The sequence below is a fragment of the Doryrhamphus excisus genome, linkage group LG12, assembly GCF_037039965.1.
Source record: "Doryrhamphus excisus strain RoL-2023G ecotype Guam linkage group LG12, RoL_Dexc_Guam_v1.1, whole genome shotgun sequence".
NCBI lineage: Eukaryota > Metazoa > Chordata > Actinopteri > Syngnathiformes > Syngnathidae > Doryrhamphus > Doryrhamphus excisus.
The window spans coordinates 19,630,238-19,647,978 of NC_136368.1; the positions used below are offsets into that span (position 1 = coordinate 19,630,238).

General features: G+C 43.6%; 1 protein-coding gene across 1 annotated transcript in view; it reads right to left on the reverse strand.

Annotated features, from left to right (window-relative positions):
- hs6st3b (heparan sulfate 6-O-sulfotransferase 3b) overlaps nucleotides 1-16,314 on the reverse strand; it is a 59,450-nt gene extending 43,136 nt beyond the window's left edge. Inside the window, exon 1 of the mRNA XM_058082718.2 lies at nucleotides 15,483-16,314. Coding sequence (XP_057938701.2) covers nucleotides 15,483-16,051 — 569 coding nt within the window. The 5' untranslated portion in view covers nucleotides 16,052-16,314. The remainder of the gene's footprint in view (nucleotides 1-15,482) is intronic.
- Between the last annotated feature and the right edge of the window lie 1,427 nt (nucleotides 16,315-17,741).

Consider the following 17,741-nt stretch of genomic DNA (forward strand, 5'->3'; position numbering starts at 1 on the left):
TGCTGGAGTCTATCCCAGCTGTCTTCGGGCGAGAGGCGGGGTACACCCTGGACTGGTCGCCAGCCAATCTATGGAGTCACTAATTAACCTAGCATGTTTTTGGAATGTGGGAGGAAACCGGAGTACCCGGAAAAAAAACTACTCATGCACGGGGAGAACATGCAAACATGCCACACAGAGATGGCCGAGAGTGGAATTGAACCCTGGTCTCCTAGCTGTGAGGTCCTCGCGTTAACCACTCGACCGCCATGCCGCCATGATTATAACAATATCTAAAATAAATAAACAATAGACTCTAAATTTTACAATCAGTAACTGTTACATTTGTTCACTTCCTGCTTTCCTAATATATTTTTTTAATTACATTTATTTTTTTTATTTTAAAAAATAATAAAAAATGTATTTTTTTATTTTTTAAATTTAATTTAATTTTTTTAATTTAAAAAAATACAATTTTTTTTTTTTTCACATACCAAATGCGGCCCGTTGGAATCAAATCGAAGCGAAGGGAAGGGTGACGGTACACGGGTGATGAGGCAGCTTGAATTTAAAAACAACTCTAAAAGAAAGCAGACTCCATGGTCAAATTTGATAATGGAAGCCATATTTAAAAGACGGTGCAGTGATTTGACACGAGAGAAGCCATATCATTGGTGGCGGGATTACAGTAGCGCCATATGCAGTCAAATCAATCCTTGAGTAGTTTTGCGTGTGAGTCGATAGCTCCGGGTTAGGCCCATTAGTCATGTTGGCACCACACATCGCCCGCCCCAAATACTTACTTTTTGCTATACGCTGGCATTTATATAGGCGCGTGTAAATGTGAATCAATTTTAATATATGTCACTTGCTGTTAATATGTACGGCTACATTCTTCCATCTTGAAATATTTAACAACGGTGTAATCTCCCTCTTGATGGCACCCCTGCACAGGAGGGGCCATTTGTTGCCGGTGTCTGAAAAGGAAGCGTTCAAAGACACTCTGTATTGTTCCTTTCCATGTAACTTATTAGGATTCACAGTCATGCCTGGCATTACAAGGGAGGTGAATGCTTCCAGTGTGACGACAATTTCCTCCCACCAGCCCTCCGAGAGAGAGTAAACAAGCCGGCGGTTGAGACTCGAAGCGGGAGAAGGGGGTGCCTCCCCCCCCACCCCCGCCCCGCGTGATGAATGAAGCGAAGACGACTATCCATTTGGGCATGATGAGAGCCAAACTGATCCCTGGATTTGTGAGTGGGATTTAAAGCTCTATCTTGCAGCTAGTCATGTGGCGCCCGGAGTGGGCCCGACTGGGCATGGTGGAACTCGTGTGATTGGGCTTGATGTGCTGAACGGCAACACATATAAACGCTATTTGCTCCACCCTCTCTGGTCTCTGGTTGCCAAACCGTTGTTGGGACATGCTTTCATTTTTAGTCCGTACTTGCAATGCAATGTGACTTGGAAGCCAATTTACACTGTCATGATGGAGGTGGGAATGAGTGGAATAAATCTATACAGGGGGATATTTCTCTAGTGGGGCTGCACGGTGTAAAGTGGTTAACCACACAGCTAGGAGACCTGAGTTCGATTCTACCAGGGTACTCTGGTTTCCTCCCACATTCCAAAAACATGCAAGGTTAATTGGCCACTCCAAATTGTCCATAGTTATGAATATGAGTGTGAATGGTTGTTTGTCTATATGTGCACTGTGATTGGCTGGCGATCAGTTCAGGGTGTATTGGTAATGGTTTAATTTCATTAGAACATGCATCAGATTACAATTGAATGCATCACATAATCAGTTCACAGTTCCACATGTCCGAAAGGAGTAGGAAGAAGCAAAGTTTATTAAATCCTACCCCTCCATTTGGTACTTTTACAATCAGTAACTGTTACATTTGTTCACTTCCTGCTTTCCTATTATATATTTTTTTATTTTTTTCATTACATTTATTTTTTTTAATTTTAAAAAATAATAAAACTTTTATTTTATTTTATTTTTAATTTAATTTAATTTAATTTTTTTATTAAAAAAAATACAAATGTGACAATTTCTTGTCTGACCTTTCTAATGATTTCGTCTGTGCTCCCTCCGGAACAAAAAGTATCATCCGCAAATAATACTCCGCTTCTCGCCCGAATACAGCTGGGATAGGCTCGAGTACGCACGCGACAATGAAAAATATCTCCAGTGGGAAGTGATGCATTTTTCAGTCAGTATCACAGGGACTTGATTATTAGAAAAAGGTATTGAGAATTGTTTGTTTTTTCAGTGTAGGTTTCAGTATTGTTTACGTATTACCCAATAATAGATACTTGAGAAACAGGGTTCACAAGTCTTCCGGATTCTGCCGGAAATTGCCCTTGCCTGTTGTTGACATCCCGACTGAAGTTACAAATCTCCCGGATCTGTGATGTTTATGTGCGGCTATAAAAGACTGTAGCTTTTGCCCGGACGTTGAAAGGAGGTTGATGAGGAGGTGGTCGATCAACAATCTCTTTATTGGAACAAACAGGTAACTGGCGGCCACAGCCAAGCCAAAATAATATCTCTCACACACATCGGCTCAGCAGCCTGAAAAAGCAACACATCTGCTCGTTAATATAGTGAGGTATTAAATGTATAATGATGTGTAGCCCACGTTATGTCAAGAATCTGTGCACACTTAAACACGGAGTACATGGAGCCCAGGAGGCGTCATTAATGTTTTTTTTTTATTTGCCCTGTTACCTGTTACAGTAGGTTTATGTGGTTAATACACATTACCTTCCATTGATGTTATGGGCAAGCCTGCATTAGAACATACAGAACAGAAAAGAACTCCAGCTTACAGTGTGGAACCAGGAAGTAGTGAATTTTGAAAATAGACATGTCACATGTTTTTGTGTTATGTAGTGTTTGTGTTTGGAGCTGACGAACTTGGACATTGGGCTGCACGGTGCTCAATTGGTTAGTGCGCAGGCCTCACAGCTAGGAAACCCGAATTCAATTCCACCCTCTGCTATCTCTGTGTGGAGTTTGCATGTTTTTTATTTTTATTTTTATTTTTATTTTTATTTTTATTTTTATTTTTATTTTTATTTTTATTTTTATTTTTATTTTTATTTTTATTTTTATTTTTATTTTTATTTTTATTTTTATTTTTATTTTTATTTTTATTTAGTAGTTGACTATTGCCTAATATTCAGTGTGGAAGTGGTACATTTTTGCCTGCTTATTTTGTATATGGGTTGTTTGTCTATATGTGCCCTGCCATTGGCTGGCGACCAGTCCAGGGTGTACCCTGCCTCTCGCCCGAAGACAGCTGGGATAGGCTCCAGCACCCCTGCGACCCTCGTGAGGATAAGCGGTAGAAAATGAATGAATATTATTATTATTATTGTTCTTCTTATTATTATTATGTTTTTTTATTTTTAATTGATTATTTTTTTAGCTCTTTAGTAGTTGACTATTGCCTAATATTCAGTGTGGAAGTGGTACATTTTTGCCTGCTTAATTTTTACGTGTGTTGTGAATGGTTGTTTGTCTATATGTGCCCTGTGATTGGCTGGCGACCAGTCCAGGGTGTACCCTGCCTCTCGCCCGAAGACAGCTGGGATAGGCTCCAGCACCCCCACGACCCTCGTGAGGATAAGTGGTAAAAAATGAATGATTATTATTATTATTATGTTTTTTAAATTTTTAATAAATTTTTTAGCTCCTTAGTAGTTGACTATTGCCTAATATTCAGTGTGGAAGTGGTACATTTTAGCCTGCTTAGAGACGTCGGGTACACACAAATCTGACCTGTCATACTCACATTTACACCTCCGGTTACTGAGTGGGAACCGAACCCACTCTGGCTACAGAGATGACAGTCAAGTGAACCCTGACACTATCAGTGACCTACTGGTTATTGAATTATGCTATGACCTTAAAGGATGGAAATTTGGACTACTGATTGATGTATAGTATTTCTAAGGAATTCTAAGGCAAAGCTACTATGTTAAATTCTCAAAATCCTTTCAACAACTCACCTTTATCCTATCATCAGGCTTTAGCATATGGCCGCAGATTGCTAGCCAGCACAGCCTACAACATCAAGAGCCTTTATCCTGTCAAAAGATACCGTGGTGGCATACCCACATAGCGGAGATTAAGCTCTTTATGAAGGTGACTCTACCTGGGTTTAGAAGTGAGCTCACTGCTCAGTCAAGCACTGAATCCAAATGGCGGCGTGGCGTGAGCCTCGGCTCGCCTCGCCGCACTTCCTGTCACCGGCTCGCCCCAGATAAGGACAGATGACCTTTCCCCAGGTTGTTATAATAAATCAAATCCAGAGTCACTCATTCTTGCCTTTTTTTCAGGCCTTGCAGGTATCAGTGTTGAAATATTACATTCAATCTCTGCAGGAATTTTCCATGTCATTGTTGAATATGTCAAGAAAAGAAGTGGACTATTCCGTTGTGTTTGAAATGAGAGCATTGGCAATCACAGGAGAGCACAACAAATTAGTCAGGACGGCAAGGTAATAATAATAATAATAATAACAAACTTGCTGATGTTGCTGAAGCGGATCCCCGGGTCAGCAACATTAGAGAATTTATGGTACAAATCAAATTCTGCACAATTGCGTTTTATGGACTATTTCAGGTAGTGAACAAGAATATTCTTTTGCCAATTAGAGGGAAAAACAGGCAAAGTTAATTGCCCCCCTGTTAATAGGAGCATTTAAGCTGCTCAGCCACCAAACGGGCCTCTCGGGGACATTAACCACCAAATCTTGGAATCGCTGCACCAGCTGACTCATTCCCATCACACTGATGACTATATTTAACTAGATCAGTGCACATTCCGCTTTTAGCTCAGTTTCCAGGTGATGTCAGTAGGATCAGAAGAATTTATCAGAGTCGGGGGGTAGCAAAGTAAAGTAGCAGCAATGTTGTACTATGGTCATGAGTATTGGTTTTAGTAGTATTGGTCAGAATCACATTCGCGGGGGTGCTGGAGCCTATCCCAGCTGTCTTCCGGTGAGAGGCGGGGTACACCCTGGACTGGTGGTCACAGGGCACATATAGACAAACAACCATTCACACTCACATTCATACCTATGGACAATTTGGAGTCGCTAATTAACCTAGCATGTTTTTGGAATGTGGGAGGAAACCGGAGTACCCGGAGAAAACCCACGCATGCACGGGGAGAACATGCAAACTCTACACAGAGATGGCCGAAAGTGGAATTGAACTCGGGTCTCCTAGCTGTGTGGCCTGCGTGATAACCACTCGTCTGTTGTGCAGCTTCACTGCAGCATTCATTCATTCATTTTCTATCGCTTTTCCTCACAAGGGTTGCGGGGGTGCTGGAGCCTATCCCAGCTGTCTTCCGGCGAGAGGCGGGGTACACCCTGGACTGGTGGCCAGCCAATCACAGGGCACATATAGACAAACAACCATTCACACTCACATTCATACCTATGGACAATTTGGGGTCGCTAATTAGCCTAGCATGTTTTTGGAATGTGGGAGGAAACCGGAGTATCCGGAGAAAACCGGAGAAAACATGCAGAGATGCCCCGAGGGTGGAATCGAACTTGAGTCTCCGAGATGTGAGGCCTGCATACTAACCACTCGTTCGCCGTGCAGTCCCCATTATTAAAGTTCATTCATTAATTCATTTTCTACCGCTTATCCTCATGAGGGTCGCGGGCGTGCTGGAGCCTATCCCAGCTGTCTTCCGGCGAGAGGCGGGGGTACACCCTGGACTGGTGGCCAGCCAATCACAGGGCACATATAGACAAACAACCATTCACACTCACATTCATACCTATGGACAATTTGGAGTCGCTAATTAACCTAGCATGTTTTTGGAATGGGGTGGGGTACCCGGAGAAAACCCACGCAAGCGAGATGGCCGAGTATGGAATTGAACTCAGGTCTCCTAGCTGTGAGGCCTGCACTCTAATCACTTGCCCGCTGTGCAGCCGTCTTATAATATTACAACTTCTAAAAACTTGAACTTATTTTTACTTTATGCTAGGGTGACTAGCATAAAGTCCATAGGGCATGCTGGAGCCTATCACAGCTGACTTTGGCTGCTTCTAAAATTATTTGTACCTAATAATAACTTTTTGTCCGAATATTTGGCCTTTAATCTTGTGAAATTATAGTTGATTTTTTCAATTTTTTGCTGTCATTTTTTACCCGGAGAAAACCCACGCATGCACAGGGAGAACATGCAAACTCCACACAGAGATGACCGAGGGTGGAATTGAACCCTGGTCTCCAAGCTGTGAGGTCTGCGCGCTAACCACTCGATTGCCGTGCCGCCCGGGTCTGTTCAATCTTTTATTATTATTTTATTATTGCTCTCCTGTGTTAGCCAGTTATCTTCTTACCTGTCGCAAAAACACTATAAACCTTGCAACCCAACCTACCTCGTGTTCCCCGCGTCACTTGTTGCTGTTTACAATTGGTGTTAATATCCAAGCAGTAATTTTACATTTGATCAGAGTCACTTAAAATCACTTAGTAGTATATGTTGTTATAATAGAAATTAATCTGAAAAAATGAGTAAATATGCAACATTGTTTTATACACGAAAATAAAATGAAAACTGCAGGCTCACTTCAAGAACATTGTGACGAGCGCCAGCCATCGGACCAAATGCCATCCTTTAATCACACTGTAAAAGCTGATTCAGACATCTGGAGATTCATATTTGCCTGACCAGCAAGTATTTTTGACAGCAGCCTCACGGAACCTGCAAGCCTGATCTGGCAAGCCGCTCGCTTTTCATTACCTAGAGTGGCTTTTAGAGAAAAGAGTTTAAGCTCCAAACACACTACATCCCAAGACAAATGGACACTGACGCACAACCGTGACAACTTATACACACATATGACGCTAATGCTGCAGCGGCATCGAGGAGCAAAGCTAGTAAACTAAAGTAAACTAAACTGTAGTCCAACACCCAGCAGTTGTTTAAATAATTTGGACTTTTAACTAAATTTTCCAAAAATAGTTGCACAAAAATCACATATCGCATAAGACGTCAACATGATCAGCATTAGCTTTCTGCAGATTCCCAGCATGTAGACCAGGGGTCTCAAACTCAATTTACCTGGATAGGGTCTGGGCAAGGCTGGGCCGCAAAAAAAATATATATATTAAAAACAGAAAAATATACAAACTTTTTCAGTGCTTTGGTTCCGATCTTAATTTTTATTTGTCTGTACAAAATAAGATGAAAAATAAATAAACAAATCAAGAATAAAGAAAATCAATCAATCAGTAATAAATAAATATAATAATAATAATAACGGCAAATAATAAAAACTTAAGAAACCACATATAGTTGCTGGTAGACAAATTATTTTTTTCAGATTAAAATGAACAAAACATTATTAGAGCCCTGTAGACATGACAAAACACGACTATAGTCACATTTATACTTTTTTTATTTACAACATATTGCGCAACTGCAGGGTCTTGAGACACATGCTAACTCGCAAACTAGAGAGCTAGCGACCTAAACGGTAGCCTTCAAGTTATTTCCTTTAAACTTAAATAGCCAAAAACTTACCACTTCCACACGGATAGGGAGGATAACTATTAACAGTTATTTAACCTTTAACATGAACATTAAGCAAACGTAATAATTTTTTCTGGGTACATGATACCATACAGCATCCATATCGAACTTGCGTGGGCCGCACTAACATGAAACTTTCATATCAAGGCGGGGGCCTCAAAGTAGTGTCCTGCGGGCCACATTTGGCCCGCGGGCCGCGTGTTTGAGACCCCCGATGTAGACTATATATACTGTTAATGAGCAAACACTACTGGTATAATTGCAAATATACATCATATTGCGGCCTAAGTGAAATCTAACATGAATTAGTTTCTTCGGTCTCCATGGACTCTTCAGTAAAATATTAACCAGCTACAGTCTGTACAGTAAGTTGTTTTCCTGCTCTGTGTTATACGCAGACACAAGCTTTCTCACAGACATGAAGAAGACTCATAAGTGCGACCAAATCGATAAAGACGCAGCCAAGAAAACACAACAATGAATTGAAATACACAAGGAAGCTCTGTAGGGGTGAGAATCCCAGCATGGCTGAGTGATCATTAGTGCAAGGTACTTCAGGGTTCAGGATCATCAGTCAGACTTTCCAAACTTGGAAAACGAGAAGAACAGATAGGTTCATAATTGCAAGTGTCCAAGCTGCTATAGAACAATCCTGCCATTTAACGTGATATTTAAAATAGTCGTAAAGTATTAAACTTCCATTTCACTAAACATATTGTTAGATAGCCGACAATTTACGTGGTTTGTGTCACTGATAATATTCAGCTATGGACGTCCTACTCTGTTTGGCGGTCAGTAAACGCACCCCAGTGCCGTTGCATCACTTAAGCTATTTATGACTTCTCTGACGCTTTCTTTAGCCGAATGCTTGAATGCATAGAGGTGAGGTTTTGGTTCCATTATGGGAGCTGTGCAGTTGTTTGTTCATTGGTGCTAACATTAGCATTCAAGCTAACTGTATGACCACTTATTGTTTTAATAAGCGTCATATTTACTTAATTTCCTTGTAGATTTATGTATGTAATGTGCCTTTGGCTTATCATTATGTTTAAGTAATATCAGTTATGGCTGCACGGCGGTCAAGTGGTTAGCGCGCAGACCTCACAGCTAGGAGACAAGGGTTCAATTCCACGCTCGGCCATATCTCATCATGGCAACGCATGGCAACGCATGGCAACGCATGGCAACGCATGGCAACGCATGGCAACGCATGGCAACGCATGGCAACGCATGGCAACGCATCGCATGGCAACGCATCGCATGGCAACGCATCGCATGGCAACGCATCGCATGGCAACGCATCGCATGGCAACGCATGGCAACGCATGGCAACGCATGGCAACGCATGGCAACGCATGGCAACGCATGGCAACGCATCGCAACGCATCGCATCGCATCGCATCGCAACGCATCGCAACGCATCGCAACGCAACGCATCGCATCGCATCGCAACGCATCGCAACGCATCGCAACGCATCGCAACGCATCGCATCGCAACGCATCGCATCGCATCGCAACGCATCGCAACGCATCGCAACGCATCGCAACGCATCGCAACGCATCGCAACGCATCGCAACGCAACGCATCGCAACATTTACATGTTACATTACTGAGGTATGGTGATGATAAAACAGCTAAAACAAGGTAAATAACCAACTATTGAAATGACTCAACTACTCGTACCCACACCGACTCACTCACGATTTTAGTCATGTGTGCAAATATCCAAAGTTTCCCAGTGAAAACTCTTTCCCTGTCATGGCAGGAAACAAGTGCTTGACATACAGTGGTGCTGTTGCCTCCTCAATAAAGGTAGCACTTAATTATCAAACAGACTGGATTACTGCTCAGGGCTGCCAGCAATGATGACTTGAATTAATGACACCCACAAAAAAAAAAGTAATCTCCTCTCACCGGAAATCCAAGGTCTGCGAAGGCAACACGTAATAAACATCCCATCACTGCGACGAGTGCATCGTTGATATAAAAAAAACCCTCCAAGACTTTGTGTCTCTGTTCAGTAAACAAGGTGTATTTATCACTTTGAAAAAGTACATTACTTCTGCAAATTGGAACTGCTTTTGTACTGCTAATTGGCAACAACGCTAATAAACAAAAAACGCAACCAAGATGAATTGACATAGGAAAGACTGCCAAACCACCTAAATTTCAGAAACTATTTAAATTGTTGCTGAATATGTGTCTAAATAATTATTTTGATAATATTTCTTTTTTCATTGGCTTTCTATGTGTTTTGTTGGATTAACCTCTGAATGCAATAAAACTAAATTCATGACAATAATAACTTTGTTCTATATTGATGAATGTTATGGGCGGGTACGGCGAATAGACATGCATCATTTAACAATCCGAGCTGTAAGTTGAAACTACGACAGTAAATGGACCTTCTCCGTGCATCAATTATAATGAATAAAATATTAGGAGGGATGTTATTTAGCGAAGGATTAAGGCACATCACTGCTGAGGCATGTAAGTAATAACAGTCTCTCACTGCTCCAGCCGGAACATCGTAGACATTAAAGTGGGACGTAAAAAGGGATATTTTCAGGAGCGGTGCAAAGAAATATATCACAAAGAGGAACTTATAATTATAGTACCGAAAAACAGAAACAGTAGCCGACACAATTAGTATTAGTATCGGAGTGTGTTGCATTGGTTTCTTCTGAACTAGCCATTCATTATGCATAAGCAACAAGGAAGCGTCTAATGATCTTTTTATATCTGTCAGCATAAATTACAATTACGCCGCTCTTAAAAAGAAAAGGAACTAAGATGAATTTGAACCAGGATATGGTGTGTATATTGTCCAAAAGGGACAACTAATCATTTCACTTCGTAGGTGATGTGCAGTCATGGCCAGCAAGGCCTTCTCTGCTGGCCTAAAGTATGCAAAGTCGGTCGAATTTGGCAAAATTTAAGCTAGCCGAAGTGGGCCACGTACTTCTGGTTATTTTCAAAAAATAAAACACCCCCTTACTTTTCTCATACAAAACAACCATAGTGATAAATCACTGCTTTTACTTTGAAAACGCATCGCAACGCAACGCATCGCAACGCATCGCAACGCATCGCATCGCAACGCATCGCAACGCATCGCATCGCAACGCATCGCAACGCATCGCAACGCATTGCAATGCATCGCAATGCATCGCAACGCATCGCAACGCATCGCAACGCAACGCAATGCATCGCAACGCAATTTTCACAAAATAAAACACCCCCTTACTTTTCTCATACAAAACAACCATAGTGGTAAATCACTGCTTTTACTTTGAAAACACAACACATCGCAACGCAACACATCGCAACGCAACACATCGCAACGCAACACATCGCATCGCAACACATCGCAACGCATCGCAACGCATCGCAACGCATCGCAACGCATCGCAACGCATCGCAACGCATCGCATCGCATCGCATCGCAACGCATCGCAACGCATCGCAACGCATCGCAACGCATCGCAACGCATCGCAAAGCAACGCATCGCAACGCATCGCAACGCAAAGCAACGCATCGCAAAGCAACGCATCGCAAAGCAACGCATCGCAAAGCAACGCATCGCAAAGCAACGCATCGCAAAGCAACGCATCGCAAAGCAACGCATCGCAAAGCAACGCATCGCAAAGCAACGCATCGCAACGCATCGCAACGCATCGCAACGCATCGCAACGCATCGCAACGCATCGCAACGCATCGCAACGCATCGCAACGCAACGCAACGCATCGCAACGCATCGCAACGCATCGCAACGCATCGCATCGCAACGCATCGCAACACATCGCATCGCAACGCAACGCATCGCAACGCAACGCATCGCAACGCAACGCATCGCTACGCATCGCAACACAACATAACATTTTGGTTCCAACGACATTCAACAGTACCCTAGCATGTTTGCAGCAGGGAGTCAAACACAACACATGTATCCTCGCTATGTCTCTTATTCACGGATGCATTTCCCCAAACTGTAGCGGGCGAAGACAAATGAACTGATTATGCGTGTGGATACTTTTGTCAAAATTGTGGGTGGAACTTTCAATCCCGTTTGACTTTGTGTACCCACACTTTCCTTGTAATGGTCTCAGAAATAATCAACTCCAGTCAGACCACAGGAGTCAGAAAGCATGAAAAACAAGCCACTCAACAAGCCACATACATCCCCCTGAAGAGGTGTGTTTCTCCAAAAAAGCCTCTGAAGAACGCAGGCCTTCCTGCTCCACTTCCTCGCTGATGGACAGCACACTCCAGAGGAGCCACGCTGCAGGACACGCACACTGATCATTTGTGACACACATGACCTTTTCCTGGGCCGTGCGGCCGGCTCACCGTGCGGCATTGCCTGCCCCGGCTGAAAAGGCTATACAGCGGCATGCAGGTGGAGACGCTATATCACCCGTCTCTTGCACCCCCAACCTCCACCTTACTGAGGTCTTTTCCAGGCAGCAAGGTGAGGCTGGACTAAGACAGTCATTCAATTTAAAAGGCACAACAAGGCACGCATCTCAATGTGGAGATTTGCAACATTGGGATTGTTCATTCATTCAGTTTCTACCGCTTTTTCCTCACCAGGGTTGCAGGAGTGCTGGAGCCTATCCCAGCTGTCTTCGGGCGAGAAGCCGTGCAGCCCCCATTATTAAAATTCATTCATTCATTTTCTACCACTTATCCTTACGAGGGTCACGGGAGTGCTGGAGCCTATCCTAGCTGTCTTCGGGCGAGAAGCCGTGCAGCCCCCATCATTAAAGTTCATTCATTCATTTTCTACCGTTTATCCTTACAAGGGTCAAGGGAGTGCTGGAGCCTATCCCAGCAGCCCCCATCATTAAACTTCATTCATTTTCTACCACTTATCCTCACGAGAGTCACGGGAGTGCTGGAGCCTATCCCAGCTGTCTTCGGATTTGTCGGGGTACACCCTGGACTGGTGGCCAGCCAATCACAGGGCACATATAGACAAACAACCATTCACACTCACATTCATACAATTTGGAGTCGATAATTAACCTAGCATGTTTTTGGAATTTGGGAGGAAACCGGAGTACCCGGAGAAAACCCACGCATGCACGGGAAGAACATGCAGAGATGCCCAAGGGTGGAATCGAACTTGGGTCTCCGAGATGTGAGGCCTGAACACTAACCACTCGTCCGCCGTGCAGCCCCCATTATTAAAGTTCATTCATTCATTCATTTTCTACCGCTTATCCTTATGAGGATCACGGAAGTGCTGGAGTCTATCCCAGCTGTCTTCGGGTTTGGCGGGGTACACCCTGGACTGGTGGCCAGCCAATCACAGGGCACATATAGACAAACAACCATTCACACTCACATTCATACCTATGGACAATTTGGAGTCGCTAATTAATCTAGCATGTTTCTGGAATGTACGGGAAGAACATGCAGAGATGCCCAATGGTGGAATCGAACTTGGGTCTCCTAGCTGTGAGGCCTGCACACTAACCACTAACCACTGTGCAGCCCCCATTATTAAAGTTACAAAATCTAATCTTTTATACATAAATAGTTTATATACTTGTAAATGCCCCGACTGTAGTAATATTAAGAGTACTGTATTTAAAGATTTAGTGGGACGTCTAGTGGTATACTATATGGGGAAACACAATCATTTGAAATAAATAATAAAGGCATTGCAACAGAAAATGTTGTTGTACCAAGATGAAATTTGCATAATGCTATTAGTCATCTCACTCAATAAGGGTGGCGTGTGCATGCCGTGTCTGGTCCAACATAATGTGTCCTGCTTGAGAAAGTGGCAGAATGGCCTTAGAATAGACGCGGTGGGATTTAAGTACACGGGCCGGGAGGACTGTGAGTGCAGAGTGGATGCGGCAGCTGTGAAATGAAGAGCTGTCGCATCCAGTGAGCACTTTTCTGAGTGGAGGAAACACACTTGGCACAGCAGAAATAAATCATGCGCTCCTGGTTTTTTTATTTTGTTGTTGTTTTTTTTTTTTTTTTGCACATCAGCATGCGATTGTAGTTTTTCAAAACAAGCAATGGGAAGTTCTCTCCGCTGTGTAAAGATTTCCGGTTTCTGATGTGATATTCGCAAGTGTCGCTAATGCTTGAGGGGATAACTTAAACTGATGCAGCTTTAATGCGTCATTTCATGAATACCTTAACGTGTGGTGCAGCAAATAAAATATACAACCATTATGGCGAGAGGAAACTTAATAAATGCACATCTACTGATTTGGGCAGATATCTTACCCAAGAAGTAGATGGGGGTCAAATGTCATGGCAGTAGATGTCCCGCAAAGGTCCAAATCTGAACTTATTCAAACTTTTTGGAGTTGATGCTACTAAGGCAATGACTTTGAATGATAACCACCACAATGTATTATCTATTTCATTAGATGGATGGATATTTTATTCATCATCCAGCAGCTTACAGATTTGGAAAACACGGGGGCATGCAGGGTTCAAGAAAATAAGGTAGATGGATGGATGGATACTTTATTCATCATTCAAATAAACACCCTTTTTTCCCCCGGGAATTAAAACAAGGTCGAGTGGTTAGCGCACAGACCTCGCAGCTAGGAGACCAGGGTTCAATTCCACCCTCGGCCATCTCTGTGTGGAATTTGCATGTTCTCCCCGTGCATGCGTGGGTTTGACTCCGGTTTCCTCCAACATTCCAAAAACATGCTAGGTTAATTATCGACTCCAAATTGTCCATAGGTATGAATGTGAGTGTGAATGGTTGTTTGTCTATATGTGCACAGTGATTGGCTGGCCACCAGTCCAGGGTGTACCCCGCCTCTTGCATTAAGACAGCTGGGATAGGCTCCAGCACACCCCCGCGACCCTCGTGAGGACAAGCGGTAGAAAATTAATGAATATTTTATCTCGGGGCTGCATGGCGGAAGAGTGGTTAGTGTGCAGGCCACACAGCTCGGAGACGGAAGTTCAATTCCACCCTCTGCCATCTCTGTGTGGAATTTGCATGTTCTCCCCGTGCATGCGTGGGTTTGACTCCGGTTTCCTCCCACATTCCAAAAACATGCTAGGTTAATTAGCGACTCCAAATTGTCCATAGGTATGAATGTGAGTGTGAATGGTTGTTTGTCTATATGTGCACAGTGATTGGCTGGCCACCAGTCCAGCGTGTACTGTCTCGCCCAAAGACAGCTGGGATAGGCTCCAGCACCCCAGAAAATGAATGAATGAATATTAATATCCACCTCTACTTACTATATATATATTAATGCACATTTTATAAAAATACATTTCTACCAGTGCATCCTCTCACATTGAGTCTTTGCCTCAAATAAATGTATGTTTCTGCAATCAATACAATAAAACAAAATATTTTGACACATCATTCCGAGCCAAGAGAGGTGTGTGTGTGTTTGTGTGTGTTTGTGTGTGTGTAGTATAGTCCAGTATGTGTGTGTGATGTCTGTGGAGCAACACTAGCAGCAAGTAGAGATGTGATGGAAAGGCAATTAAGTAAACACAGTGTGCCAAAGAGCATCTGCACAAATACTCTCCAGCACAGAGAGGGGATCCTGTATGCAGTTGGTTAATGGGTCTGACAGCAGAAATAATAACATTGGCGGCACAGACAGTCTCTTTGTGTGGGACTTGATGTGAACAGAAGGAGCACAACCTCTATCTATTTATAGTTTACATGTTGAGGATAACTAACTTTTTTTTTTTTTGCAGGGTGCAGGCATTCAAAGAAATCACTGATTGTTGCTTGATTGGTTGCAATTATTGCAACCTTTTTTTTGTACAATCAGTGTTTTTTTGTGTAAGTTTTTGCATTAAAGTTGATTTCTGGATTCTGCATTTGTTACATTGTGATCAATTCAAGCGACGTGGATGAAAATAAGCACATAGAAATATTTTGAAGTTTTGAGACTTTTTGACTTTACCTTTTATTCCTCTGGACTTCCTTCTTATCCATGATGACAGGGACGCAGTTGGTCAGTTCGGTCCAGTCCGCATGCAGCCCGCAGCTCCATCCGGTAGAGAAGCGAGAGAAGAGCCACGACTCCTCCTTCCCCGGCCGGTGACAAGTGCACTTCTTCTGGCCGGGTTTGCAGTCGCACGGCTGCTCCAAGCGGATATTCCTCACCAGGTGCCTGCCGAAGGTGGTCCCTCCAGTCTTCTGGATGTGCAGGAACACGATCACGTCGTCCCCTTTAATGTTGAACTCAACGTGTCTGTCCAAGTCTCTCTCGGTGAAGTTGAATTTTGACGGCACCTTCGAAGGCGCGTCGTCCTCCAGGTCCTGGTCCTGGTCCCGGTCGAAATCATCTCCGTCCTGGTAGCGAGTGGCGAGAAGGCTCACTCCCCGCAGCGTGTCTCCGTTTTTCAGGGGGCACGAATTGCTTCCGGCGGGACATATGTACTGGTAGCCTATCGTAACAAAAAGCACAGCGAGAATCGGAACCAAGATCAGCTTGCTGGACTTATCATCCATTATAGGTTTCGTCTTCATTCCATCACTGGGGAGAAGAAGTGTTCTGGACTCAATGCTCCTTAAGGTGCCTAATATTTCGGGTACGGGTGCCACATGTTGACAGAGCGAAAGCGTCTTCCCTTTCTAAAGTTGAGATTCATGGCTGCGGGATCAAACTTCTAAAAACCCGAAAATCCGCGCCCATGATGGCTCCCATGCTTGAGGTCCTCCGGTGTAAAACGCAACAGTACGCGTGTGGTGTCTTGGGAGGTGATGTCGCAAGACTGGGACTGTTGCGCAGCCTCGCCACCCAACTCACTGCACCCCCACCACCACCACCACCACCCCACCCCCGCCACCGGCAGCATCCCACAGCCTCCCCCGGCTGCTGAGGCTCTCTGTCTGGCTGCGCTGCTAATAGACCCCCGCCTGTGCTCACACGAGCTCCGCGTCCTGCGCTCGGAACATCCCAGAATTCCTACACGGAGACATCCGTGACATCATGCGTATGTAGCGACACTGAACGCAACATCTACTCTACAGTATCTCATTAAAAGACACCGGAACTTCTCACCTGTAATCACATGACATTAACATGTACTATTTACATCATCACTGACTACTGTACTTTATTTACTATTGTATATGCTGCTTGTCCTGCTTAGTGCCAGAGCCTATCCCAGTGACTTTGTGTGAGAGGTTCGTTACCAGCCAACCGCAGGGCACACAGAGTCACGCGAGTTAGCGTGCAGGCCTCACAGCTAGGAGACCTGAGTTCAATGCCACCCTCGGCCATCTCTGTGTGGAGTTTGCATGTTTTCTCCGGTTTCCTCCCACATTCCAAAAACATGCTAGGTTAATTAGCGACTCCAAATTGTCCACAGGTATGAATGTGAGTGTGAATGGTTGTTTGTCTGTATGTGCCCTGTGATTGGCTGGCCACCAGTCCAGGGCGTATCCCGCTTCCCGCTCAAAGACAGCTGGGATAGGCTCCAGCAACCCCCGCGACCCTCGTGAGAAAAAGCGGTAGAAAATGAATGAATGAATGAATTAATGTATGGTACAATCAGGCTGCACGGCGGACAAGTGGTTACCATGCAGGCCTCACAGTTAGGAGACCCGAGTTCAATTCCACCCTCGGCCATCTCTGTGTGGAGTTTGCATGTTTGCAAGTGTGTAGGTTAATTAGCGACTCCAAATTGTCCATAGGTATGAATGTGAGTGTGAATGGTTGTTTGTCTATATGTGCCCTGTGATTGGCTGGGTGTACCCCGCCTCTCGCCCTAAGACAGCTGGGATAGGCTCCAGCACCCCCGCGACCCTCGTGAGGAAAAAGCGGTAGAAAATGAATGAATGAATGAATTTATCAGTGGTCACTAAGGCATCTACATAATGTAATGAGATTCAAAGCAAGAGCAGTATAAACATTCTCCCTTTGCAAATGTTAATTTTTCAGTTAGTAGCAAAATGTTTATCATGATGGTGTATTTTGGTTAAAGTATTGATTTTTTTAAATTATTATTTTTAAACGCATCTACAGTGCACTAAAACATCTCCAACAATAAACATATTTCTAAATGATCAAACCAAAGCATTACAATCTTTATAAACACAAATGTTTGAGATTTAAAAAGCGGTTCAATGAACTACCTACCGTGTGATACACAGTATACAGCTCTGCAAAGCTTTTTAGCTGTCCAACGATGTGCCTGACTAAAAATAAAAAATT